The following is a 12284-nucleotide window of genomic DNA, read 5'->3' as shown; positions in this document are numbered from 1 at the left end:
ATAATGAGAGAAAAAAGGAAATCATGTCAATGATCCTGAAACAATAGCATAAGGCAAAAGAATAGGAGTATTTTAGCATAAGGCAATGATCCTGAAAACAGCGGGCAATCGAGCTGTCTAAGCCCAAACAATAGCAAATGTTGAGAACACATTTGCAACACAGAGACACGCATTGGTGATTTCGTGCGGACATGTCAAGAGCACAACACACACATGGGGTAGAGATGAACATGAGAAGAGAACATTACTACAGTAGAAAGCATGATGATATGTGGCAGCCTATATGATTGGAGCAGTAGCAACAAGGGAGCTGAATTACACGTCCTAACTAAACCCAGGACCAATGGCTCGGTTATGAGACAATTGACATGCAAGCCTAGCACATAGGCAAGCAGATTACTCTGAATTTCCTCTCCAACACATGTCTGAATCTGGCTGTTGCTATGTGTGGGCGTGTGTTGCGAAACTGAAACTATGAATTTCCTCTCGAATACAAGTCTGAATCTGGCCTACTATCATTCGTGTACCTCACCTCCCCCAAATCGATCTCTTAATTTGTAGTTGCAAAACTGAAAGTTAAGTGTTGGAATCAATCGAGCCAAGACAAAACAAGCATAGATAGGCTCACTTGTGTGACCAGCAGAAGAATCATCGCTACAAGAGCTCATTGTGTCTTGTTGAATCTCATACTCCCTCCGTCCCAAAATAAGTGGCTCAACTTTGTTCAAACTTTAGTACAAAGTTGAGTCACTTTTTTTAAGACGGAGGGAGTACTACACACGCGCGCACACGCACATGCACGGTTGCACTAGTGAAAAGAGGCAACACCTCCGGGTAATTGATGGCCGGGACATGAGAGAGAGCAGAGTGAGATACCTGGACGGGCTCCATGGCGTCCGCAGCGGCAGCGGGGTCGGAACAGCAACATTGCCAATTTAGTATCAACCTGAAGAATAATCTGCAGACTTGTTAGTTTTTTCTGAAAAAGGAAGTAAAAGTATGTGATTTTTGCAGTTTTGTCTAGCTCCGTCCGAATACAAGTTGCAGCAGCAAGCAAACACGGATAGATGGGCGTTGACAAGCAGAGCAGAGCATACCTTCCATGGCGACCTGGGAAGAAGCAGAGCCTCCTTGTATGCCTGCGCGCTTGATGCATCAGGGAGTGCAGCGGAGGACCTCCATGTCCATGGAGAAGACCGGAGTTGTTGGTGACCCTTCCATGGCGTCGTCCTGCTCCTCCTGGTAATGGTCATGGAGAGAGATGGGTGGGGGATGGGAATGGGATTCGCCTCTTTTCAATATTATCTTTCCTTTTCTTTTCTCTTGTCTTCAAAACTTAGTTTTGAGCAAGGAGACACAAATTTTGAGAGACGAGCGGCGTAAATGCAGCGGACTCTTAATTGGTCAATGGACTTTACCCATGGATCGACACTGTCTATTTAACCAATCTCGTTCGTCCATCGACATCTGACGGCCCGCAGAATTGATCGTGGGGAGCTGGCCGGAAGGAAGAAGCACAGATATGCTTGGGATGGATCTCCATGGTCTTTGCCCCATCTCGTCCGCCCGTCCGTCGACATCGGGTGGCCCGCGGAATCAATCGTGAGCAGCTGGCGGGGATGGATCGGTGGGAGTCTCCCTCATTGGTCGGTAGCGATTACCCACGGATCGATCGCCTCTCTGGCCAATCCCAGCCATGCGCCATATCCAAACATACGTGGGGGTTTCGTTTCGGTTGTTGCTCCATCATCGTGAATGGTCGACCCACTGATGGATGCCTGGCGTGGGGCGGTGGCGATGTGTTCAATCCATCGAGAGATGGTCATAGCTAGTCGCGGCGACATGGGTCACAACACGTGTCTCTCGCCTAAGTCTATGCATGTATGGGTCACAGCATGTGTCTCTGGCCTAAGTATGTATGTACATGTTTTTATTTATTTATTCTCGATCTGAAAAAAATAAGAATGGATAGATGTGCTTGCTTCCATGAAAAAAAATTGATGGTGCAGCAAGCAAGCAAGCAAGCAGTCCGCGCGCGTGGGCGAATTATTCTACGTGATATAACAAAGGGATCAAGCCAAAGGGATAAACTGCAATTAAGCCAAAGGGATCAAGCAAATACTTGTATCACACAGGGAAGGTGGTTGAGTAGTGCTGTCCTGGACCTCATCGCTTCCCCTCCTCCTCCTCCTCCTCCTCCCTCTCCCAGTCGTACCTCTTCTTTACTTCCTCTACCTGTCACAGTTGCAAGTAAATTGGAAGGCTCTGTTTTCATTGTAAATCACAGTTGCTCTCTACTCCAGTTTCTAGCACTCTTCTTGTATCGTACTACTTGTCATAATGTACTATATCAATAAGACGCTTCATTTACAATGTATTGTACTGGAGGCTACTCCATTTATAATTTACTATGCTTCTAATAATGTATATCATTACTAGCGTCGAGTATTGTATTTACACCAATGGAAATAAGATTACTGCATTGATACTTACTGCTTCTTTTTCGCGTATCTACTGGTTTTTGCTATGATGGTAATTTTATTTCCATAGTTACTAAATATAAGATTTTTTAGAGATTACAATAAAGAATACATATGGAGCAAAATGTGTGAATCTACGCTATAAAATACGTCTATATACACCCGTACGTAGTCCTTATTGAAATCTCTAAAATGTCTTATATTTAGAGACGGAGGGCGTAACAAGACTATCCTATGACCGAGTTGACCCCTAGAAACCGGATTCCCATTTCAAAAGCCTCCCGTGCATGAAAATTTTACCCACAAACATTGAGTCCTAAACTTCTTTTTTGGGTATATATTGTAGAAAGAATAGAGAGGAAGGTTGACAAAATGAGGTGGGTTCTATTGTTGTATCGCTTGAGCCCCGTGGACGTATTTATAGGAGTACATGATCAACTTGGAGTATAAGACAAGTTAGAACAAATCCTAATATATCCTATATTTTCTAATAATCACAATACTCAACATCCCTCCACAGTCACAAAGGTAGCGACGCAGACGGTGAGACAGGAGAAGAATCCTAAGGTAAGCCGATGGACACCATCCCCCCTCCCTAGTCGTAACGATCGATGCATAGCAGAAGATGTGGCTGGAGTGAAACCGATGAGATTGCTCCATCAAGTCGTCCCTTTGTGCCGATGTCAATCTAACCGAGAGCGTAGGATGGTGTATCCATGTTTGAGGTAGCCATGCGAGGGATGACATGGTCGATGTCAACTCGGGGTGGTCGATGTTGAGTTAGTCGCCATGGCGCCGCAGGCGCAAGGAAGCGCCGTGGTAGTCTTCGGAGTAGTGTTGTCGAGGTAGTGGTGCGCCAGGAAGAAGACGGTGTTGATGAGTTGTCACGCTAGGTTTGTCAAGGCCAGGGACACGTCATGGACGAAGGCACGCGTCGGTGTTGCCAGCCTCGGGCATGCTAGACGGACGAACTCGATGTTGACGAGGCGCCACACCAAGCTTACCAGGCCCGAGGACACATCATGGACGAAGGCACACGTCGGTGTTGCCAGCACTTGGCATGCCTAGATGAGGATCCGCACGAGTTATATGCCATTGTAACACCCCTATGTAAGGAGCTAAAGTGATCATCATAAGCTACTTTGATTAACTAGTCTTGATCAACGTTGATTCATATCTTATTTAAATTCCACTTTAAATCAAATTCAAATTGTAAGAGGAATTAAGAATTTCAGAAATAAGAAAACTAAAAAGTTCACGCAATGGCAAATAATCATTGAATAATTGTCATGGTGAAACCAATATTTTATATAAAGTAATTAAATACCCTAAAACAATTAAAACACGGTCCAAAACAATATTTTAATTGCTTTTAAAGTTATAAGAATTCTAAAGTAATTTAAAAGCCTCCCAAACTTTTCCTGGCATTGTCCAAAATTGCACTTTAAATAATGGGCCAAGTTCCTACTTTTACTAAACCTATTTGCTATTTAAAATAATTAAAAAACAGAATTAAATAAATGAAAATAGAAAAATAAAAATAAAAAGAAATAGTTTAAGAAAAAGAAAAGTGGCACTGTGTCGGCCCAGCCCACCGATCGTGTTGGCTTCAACATAGCTACAGTGGCCGACCGAGGGCACGAGCGCCGCTCGTCCCCGTCGGACCACCTCATCAGCTTCGCCGTGGGAGGATAAGTCCGCCACCCACACTGCCCCTCGGACTCCTCCCTTCTCACTCACTTACCCCCTACTAGATCCCCCCTCTTCCTTTAGCTCCCTGCGTCGAACTGGAGAAGCGCCCGATGCGACCGTCGCCGATGCCCCGTCGATCCCGCGGCCATCTTCACCCCTACGCCTCCCCGTCATGTCATAGAGTGCCGCTGCACGCTACGCCGCATGCTACCTCGAGCTGGAACTGGGGACCCCTGCAATGCCGCCCCGACCTCTTCTTCCTCCTTGGGCACCACCGCAGTCGCCATCGATTCGGCGCCATGAGCCTCCCTCGAGCCCACGTTTGCACCTCTACAGGCTCCCTGTGAGCTTCCGCTCGGATCCCCTTCGTCTCCCCCATCCTTCCGCGCCATAGCTCGCCTCGCCGCCATGGCCGCACCCAATGTCGCGGTAGAGCTCGCTGCCGTGGCCACTGCTCGCGTCCGAGCACAGCATCGTGCTCAGCTTCTCCCTAGCAACCCAACGCCACCATCCACTGCCTTTGTCGTGCCCCGTAGCGACGAACCCGAGATCACCCGAACGCCACCACCGCCGCCGATGATGTTTCGCTCAACTCCGACCATCTCAGCCACTCCCACCGACACCAAACAATGCGACATCGCTTGCTCTTTTGAACGAGCCAACCCACGGGGCCGGAGACTCCCTGTGCGCATATTCCGGCCAACTACGGCACGTCACCACCTTGAAATCGAGTCGCTGGAACCCCTCTAGCACCGCCACAGATATGGCTGGCTTGGGGCCCACCCATGTGTCACTGCCAGTGGGCCCCAGGGGCCTAGCTGACCCGTTGACCCCGGTCAACTGTGCTGACTGGGCAGCACAGTCACTGACTGGTGGGCCACCCACCTAATTAACTAAAATGTTAATTAATTTAATTGGTTAAATTTAATTAGACACTGACAAATGGGCCCTAATAACTAATTAGCTTAATTAGTTAAATTGAAACCTATTAATTTTTATTGAGTCACTAACAATGGGGTTCCACTTGTCAGTTTGACTAGTCAACTGCCAATGTTGACTACTCACTGGGCTTTGACTTGCCCCACATGTCAGCCTATGAAGCACATCATAACATTTAGTATTTAATGTATTTTCGAATTAACTTAATTACAATTTTTTTGGAAAATCATTTAAACTCCAAAAAATCATATAAAGTAATATATAACTGAAATGAAAATAAGTTATATATGAAAATTTCTAAGAAAAATATAAAAAATCCAAAAATGATATCCACTCATCTATCCGATAACTGCCAAACGCTGGGAAAACATTTCTAGATGTTTTTCCGCTTCGTCTGTAACGTGTAGCACTATGTTAGATCACCGCTAGGTCAGCATATTTCCATGTCATGCATCATGATGCATTTATTTGCTTTATATTTGTTGTTTCTCCCCCTCTCCTCTCTGGTAGACCCTGAGACTGACGATGGTCCTAGGTATGACTACACACCTGACGATCAGCCCTTTTTCACAGAGCTTCCAGGCAAGAAAAAGCCCCTTGATCATTCCTATATCGCCCATACTTTCTCTCTCATGCTTGCATTTGATTTTGCTAATGTTGTTGATAACTCCTATTCTGATGCATAGCCTGCTTTTGTAACCTGATGTTGTTACTTTACCTGATATCCTATATGCTTAGTATAGGTTCGTTAGTGATCCATCAGTGACCCTTCGCCTTGTCCCTGTTGCCCCCACTTTATTACCGAATGAATCGATCAATGTGATGGACGTACCGAGACCAACACATCACCGCACCCCCCCCCCTTAGTTGTACAACTCTGTAGAGATACTATCGAGTGCCGAGGGTGATACCTCGAAATGCACTCCTGATAATATCTCTGTAGTGTAGCTAATCGGTTGTGGATTATGGAGGGTGATTCCTCCTTCACCACTCCCAATATTGACTCTGTCGTGCAGTTCTTCAAGTGTGAACCTACCGAGGGTGATTCCTCCAAGTTCACCTTCATGGTTACATCGAGTGGGAATCGATCGAGGGTGATTCCTACAATTCCTCCTTGGTGTTATCGACACACACTTACCTTTACCTGTTCCCGTCAACTGTTTCTGTGGGACTGAAGGGACAGGTGGTACCACCCCAGTAGAGGTGGACCTGAGTTCCTGATAGTCTCTTGTGACTGAGGATGACCTGGAGGGTACCTGTGAGATAATTACGAGGCACGGCCGGGCATTCTTGGCCCTTGCCGTAAGTTCGAGAGACAGAGCAATAGGACCACGGATCATGGATCATTGATCCTCTCCACGCTCTCCCAAGACACTAATTGATTTGGATATGTGCACTGTTCTATAATTCATCCGATTAATCAGTAAATTGGCTAGTTAATCGCTACTCATCAGGTGGCCGAATCGAATAACACCTATTCATCATGTTAACATGCCAGTCCGATTAAATGGTCTATTAGACCGGTTAAATGGTCTGTTAGACCGATTAGTCGGTTGTTAGGCCGATTAATCGATGTCGGCCCTCTAACTCATGGGCATACAAAGCCCAATTATTTGGCCCGTAACCCCTCTCAGCCCATACAAAGACCGATTATTTTATTAATGTCAATTGTGCTAATAATATGCAAAGCCCCAAGCTTGGGGATGCTAATTTTTATACGTCCACTACTTATTGCAATTATCATGATTCGGGTGATTATTCTTATGATATTGAAAGTTTATTTAAGCCTCATGATGAATATCGTTGTGATAATATTGAAAATGGGTTTGGAAGATTGTCAGCTCTAGGTAATAATGATCCCACTAATTTGTAGAATGATCCCAAGCTTGGAGACGCGACAATAGTAGTGTGTCGTGATGCAGAAGGAAACTACCTCAGCAGCTCTTCCCTGGCGTAACCAATGTAGCATTTTAGGATTATTTGTTTTCATAAGAGCAAGTACAATAGCAGGCTTATAGCCTGCTTACATGGCAATTTTGTCGACATGGAGTAGAGAGACATGAAAAAGTAAGCGGAGTGGGCTCTCATGCAAGAGCCTAACTATATGCGTGCTTCAAGGCAGATGCAATAAATACGAAGAAAGAGATAGAGAGAAGATGAGGAAAAATAGTAATCTTATAGCCAACCTTATAGCTAACCTTATTGTATGAGTGACTATATGAATTGGCTATAAATGATATGACAACATCTTATAGCTAGCAATTTGTTGTATTATTAATCATGCTCTAATGTTCCTAATGCATCAATACGAAGAGAGTATTAGTAAAGCAGTGACAAGTAATGTGGATAGAAGAGAGTAACGCAATTTCACAAATATGACAACAACCTCATTAATGATAGCATGTGGCTATCTAGCCAGGGCCGAGTAATAAATGAGGGCCATCAGGGAGTTCGCTGGCACGTTACGAGCTCAGATTTATTTGTTGAGCACCTTGCGAACGATCAATCACCATACTCCCTTTAAATTGTCAGTTTACATATCAATTATCATGCATTTTCACCACCAAAGGGATTTTAGACACGTTTGGTTTAATGCCCAATTAATTAGGGCGTGACAACCGCAATCAATCCCACAAATTTCTCTTCATGCAGGTGTGTATGCGAGGTAGAATAAATGCATGCATGTGTGTACGTGTTAATTTTCCCAATTGTTAGGCGCCGTGGTATAACCATAGATGATATTTTTCAGTTTAATCGCTAATCACTTTGGTTTCAGAGATTGTTGAAGCGCGCCGGACTGTGACAAGAGAGTATTTCACGCCTGTCCATGCACAGGATTTTTTATACTATCTATGTCTTGGTTACAGGTCACCGTATTTTGGGTCATTTCTTAATCATGATTTGAACTAATAAAATCTAAGCTATACATTAAAAAAATAATATCATTGGAAACTACATTCAAATATGAATCCAACAATATTATTTGATTTGTTGTGACATGCATTGACAATTTGCTAGTCAAATATATGATTAAATTTTGATTTAAAATATGGGAGGGACTAATAAACCCTACTCCAAAGTCGAAAGTATTTTTTTGCGCCTACTCAAAAGTTGGCGATACTTATTTTCACAACCGTCTATAGGTGAGCAATAAAGGTGCAATAAAGACCGTCCCATCCCCTGTATCAGCCAAAGATTGAATTATATTATAATGGCATCTATGCAGCTCAACTACCGCGTGCCAAGCCCATGCGTGAGTAAATACGGCAGGCGCAGCTCAACCCATCAAGCCATGGCAGACTTGCTCCTCCTAACCCTGCTTCCCTTGGCTCTCCTCTTCCTCCTCCTCCACCATGCATCGCCAATCAAAGCCCTTCTCACGAGGGCCAAGTCGGTTTTGGCACCGGAGCTCTCCACGGTGTGGAAGCCACAGCCAGCTAGCATCTTCGTCACGGACCCCGAAACGGCGCACAGCCTTCTCGTGCGCGGCAGCGCCGGTGGCTCCTTCTCCAACCGCCCACCGTCCATTTCTCCCAGCGCCATCCTCTCGCGCCGTCAACACCAGAACATCACCTCCGCTCCCTACGGTGAGCACTGGCGCGCCATTCGTCACAACCTCACATCGGAGGTCCTCCACCCAACGCAGCTCCACCGGCACGCGTCAGCGCGCCGCCGTGCACTACATGGACTCGTCGTGGACCTCGCCGAGCAGAGGAAAAACGGCGTGGTTCACGCGGCGGAGAGCATCCGCTACGCTATGTTTGGCCTGGTGGCCAACATGTGTTTCGGCGACGACATCGACAATAACCGCGTACGTGCCATGGCCGACGCTCAGAGTGACCTCGTCAAATCCCTATCTACGGCGCGCGTGTTCGCGCACGCGAAGCTCCCCGCACTGACCAGGCTCATTTATCGTAATCGGTGGAAGAAGCTAGCCGCCCTGCGACAGCAGCAGGAGCAGACGTACCTACCACTCATCGACTCCCGTCGCGGCCGGCACCGGCGACCCAGCGAGACGCCAGTGTATGTGGACACGCTCATCGATCTCAAGGTGCCGGACGACCACAGTCAGGACCCAAGGCGGCATCGAAGAAGGCTGTCCGATGGTGAACTCGTCGGCATGTGCTCCGAGTTCCTTGGTGCTGGAACTGAAACGACAGCATCAGCGCTGCAGTGGATCATGGCCAACTTGGTGAAGCGTCCTGACATACAGGAGGCCGTCCAGAAGGAGATCAATGCCGTCGTGGGTGCGGACGCCGAGGAAGTCAGCGAGGTTGTTCTTGGGAAGCTGGAGTACCTGCACGCTGTGATCATGGAGGCACTCCGGCTGCATCCGCCGACGTCTTTTGCGTTCAGGCAGGTGATGGAAGAGGATCATGTGGTTCACAATGGCCAGCGTATTCCAGTGGGCACAAAAGTGTACTTCCCACTGGCTGCTATAGCACGAGACAGGACAGCGTGGGATAACCCTGACGAGTTCAAGCCACAACGGTTCCTGTCCTGCAAGGATGCATCCCAAGGAACCGACGGCACGATCAAAATGATGCCTTTCGGCGGTGGTCGGAGGATGTGCCCTGGTAGGGGTGTCGCAACGCTGCACTTAAGCTACTTCACCGCCAACCTTGTGAGGGAGTTCCGGTGGAGGGAGGGAGAAGGTGAGCTTGCTGTCGATCTCCAGCCGCATGTTGAGTTCTTCACTGTCATGAAGCGGCCATTGCGTGCTCACCTAGAGCTTGAAAGGACAGAGATCAAAACTAGTTAATTAGCTGGGCTGATCAGTGTTTCTTGGTTGTACTGTGTTTGCTAAATGCTAATAACGAACCATATGAATGTTTTTTGAGCGTCAGTCGATTCCTCCCCCGTACGCACGCTAAGTGTCGAGCGAAGACGAAGCGTGGCCTGCGAGGACTTGCCAAGAATGAACCGGAGCAGGCAACAAAGCCGCTACGTCGTAGGCGGAGGTGAGATAGAGGCTTTACTAGTTTGGGTGATGGGCGGTTCCCGGCATAAAGAACAAATGGAATACATGATTATGTTATCGGTTAATGCCGTAATAGTTGTGGTTAAGTCAGCAATTCCTCAACCCATGCACTTGAGCAGGCTAGGTATTTCTTTTATGAACATTATTATGAAGATCATTAATATTGTTAACCATTAAAAACACTTTGTCAATAGGGAAAAGTAATATATGCATGATGAATGTTATGCATATTTATAATTCCCTTTAACATTTGTAAATCCACCAATTAAATCATGCTCCTACCTTTAAAAATAATCCAGGACCTATAATGTACATGTTATTTACATAAATAGTAAGATATTTTAAATTAATCAATCTGGATACAAAAGCATATATTAATGTTTGTAGCTTAGCTACCCCATAGTGTGCGATGCTCCCTGTTTATATCCATGCAAAACCTTATGCAGTAGGATACATGATGTGTGGCAGATGAAACTAGCTCCAATACACTTGTTCAAGTTTTGTTGTGTACAACACCGATGGCAGATGAAACCATGTCAACAATCTCTGCTTGTCGAGTTGACGGTCATGTCAATGCGAAAGAAGGCATAGCTGTCAGCATGTCACCCTAAAATCTGACCATGTCAACAATGGAGGTAGGTGAATTCGTGATAGAAGAGGAAGAAGAAAATAATAATTGTGTTATAACAAAGTATACAAATGAGCTTTGTTTCTCAAAATAAACATCCTTAATTCTACAAGGATAAAAATAGCAACAAATAAACCAAAGTGATCGTCTTAGTAAATTCTATTTTGTTTACTAGGTTAATGTCACGCTTGTGGCAGGGAAGGGATAGGACACATCACATGCATATCCATTATCCATGATGCAAGTGTATGAACATGCGTGAAGGATGTGGGACACCGAAGAATTAAGTAAGGCTCTAAAGTGTGGGCTATAAATTGGCCTATACATCATTCTCAACATGGTGCAGAATGGCCAGACTGTCTTAGCTATACCTTTGCTGGTTTGTCAGGTCATTATAACGGGTAGATGCAGGTTAGTTAATACAGATGGATGCAACGCTACTCCTATAGATATTATAATATGTGAGATCGATCGGATGTGTACTTGTTTGAATGGTTATTCTTGCTTGTCAAGCCACTCTTTATTTGTCTTTTCACATTCATAATAGCTAAACATCAGTCGCCTGAAAATCCAATTTGGTTTGTTCGATTTTCGCTAGAAGGAAGCAGGTGCCAGAGGGAAGGAAGAAGCAGCTGCTGACTCGCCGGAGTGAAGGAAGGAGCTCCCTAGGAGGCTACCCCATCATCTATCGTTGATGAAGGGGGGAGGTAGGGGTGGCAGCACGGCGGTGGTGCAAGTTCGCCGGAGAAAAAACTGGTCATTGCCGGGGCTGGAGGGATGGCCAGGGGCAGCAGCATGTCGGTGGGAGGAGGATGAGGGGTGGGCGGGGCGGTGAGGCTGAGCAGGAGCGCCGCTGGCCGCGGGTGGTGGTGGTCGACGGTTCGGCCGGTGGTCCATCTGGCGGTTGGATGGAGAAGAAGAAAGTTGTCTGGAGGATAAAGAAGTAATCTGCACCGCCTGTTTTCCATTCCATGGCTGAAAAGAAATCAAAAGAACATAACTGAAAATTTAGTCGACTTACCACTAGCCATTCCCTTCTACATTCTATGCAGGGCCGGCCCTGAGGGGGGGCAAAGGGGGCGGCCGCCCTGGGCCCCCAGGATGCAGGGGCCCGCACCCAGGGTACGTATACATTAGCCAGCTAGGCTAAGCCCACTACGCACTAGGACATGGGCTGAACATGGAGACGCAGGCTGTGTCTAGCCTATGGCACACAGCGGCTCGTTCCTCGACTCCTCATCCGATGTGTAGCTCGTAGCTGTAGCTTTGACCGCATGCCTGTTTGGATGCCTAATTATTCCCTTCCGAGATGGTCAGATCTAATCGCGAGTTCGCTTCTTCAAGAGGATCGTGATCCTAATCGCGAGTCGCCGTTTTATCGGCGACCTCCGCTCCCCAATCTCCACTGGAGATGTCATCCGTCGTCGCCAAGCGTAGACGTACATCCAATCCAGACCGCATCCTCCAACAGATCCCAGGTTTTAATTACTAGTATTCCCTATCAGCTAATTAAGTAATTTATCTTTGCATACATGATGCCTATATTGCGCACTGCTCAACGTAT

At 46.4% G+C, this 12284-nt stretch overlaps 1 protein-coding gene and 1 long non-coding RNA gene across 4 annotated transcripts in view; one reads left to right on the top strand and one right to left on the bottom strand.

Moving 5' to 3' along the window:
* The window catches only part of LOC119361668, a 3514-nt gene extending 2149 nt beyond the window's left edge, over positions 1–1365 (bottom strand). For 2 of the 3 annotated variants that reach the window (XR_005172929.1, XR_005172931.1), the window contains exons 1-2: positions 1098–1365; positions 877–958 (exon numbers count right to left, since the gene is read on the bottom strand). This is a non-coding gene — a long non-coding RNA (uncharacterized LOC119361668). The remainder of the gene's footprint in view (positions 1–876; positions 959–1097) is intronic. The other variant, XR_005172930.1, reaches the window with a different exon arrangement.
* Positions 1366–8374: 7009 nt separating this feature from the next.
* LOC119361666 (cytochrome P450 89A2-like) lies at positions 8375–10054 on the top strand. Its single transcript, XM_037626798.1, has one exon. The coding sequence runs from the start codon at positions 8404–8406 to the stop codon at positions 9871–9873; it is 1470 nt and encodes a 489-aa protein (XP_037482695.1). The 5' UTR covers positions 8375–8403; the 3' UTR covers positions 9874–10054.
* Positions 10055–12284: the final 2230 nt, after the last annotated feature.

Source organism: Triticum dicoccoides, chromosome 2B (genome assembly GCF_002162155.2).
Source record: "Triticum dicoccoides isolate Atlit2015 ecotype Zavitan chromosome 2B, WEW_v2.0, whole genome shotgun sequence".
NCBI classification, from domain to species: Eukaryota; Viridiplantae; Streptophyta; class Magnoliopsida; order Poales; family Poaceae; genus Triticum; species Triticum dicoccoides.
Note: the sequence above shows the minus strand (reverse complement) of the source record. Positions and strands in the feature narration are given on the sequence as shown.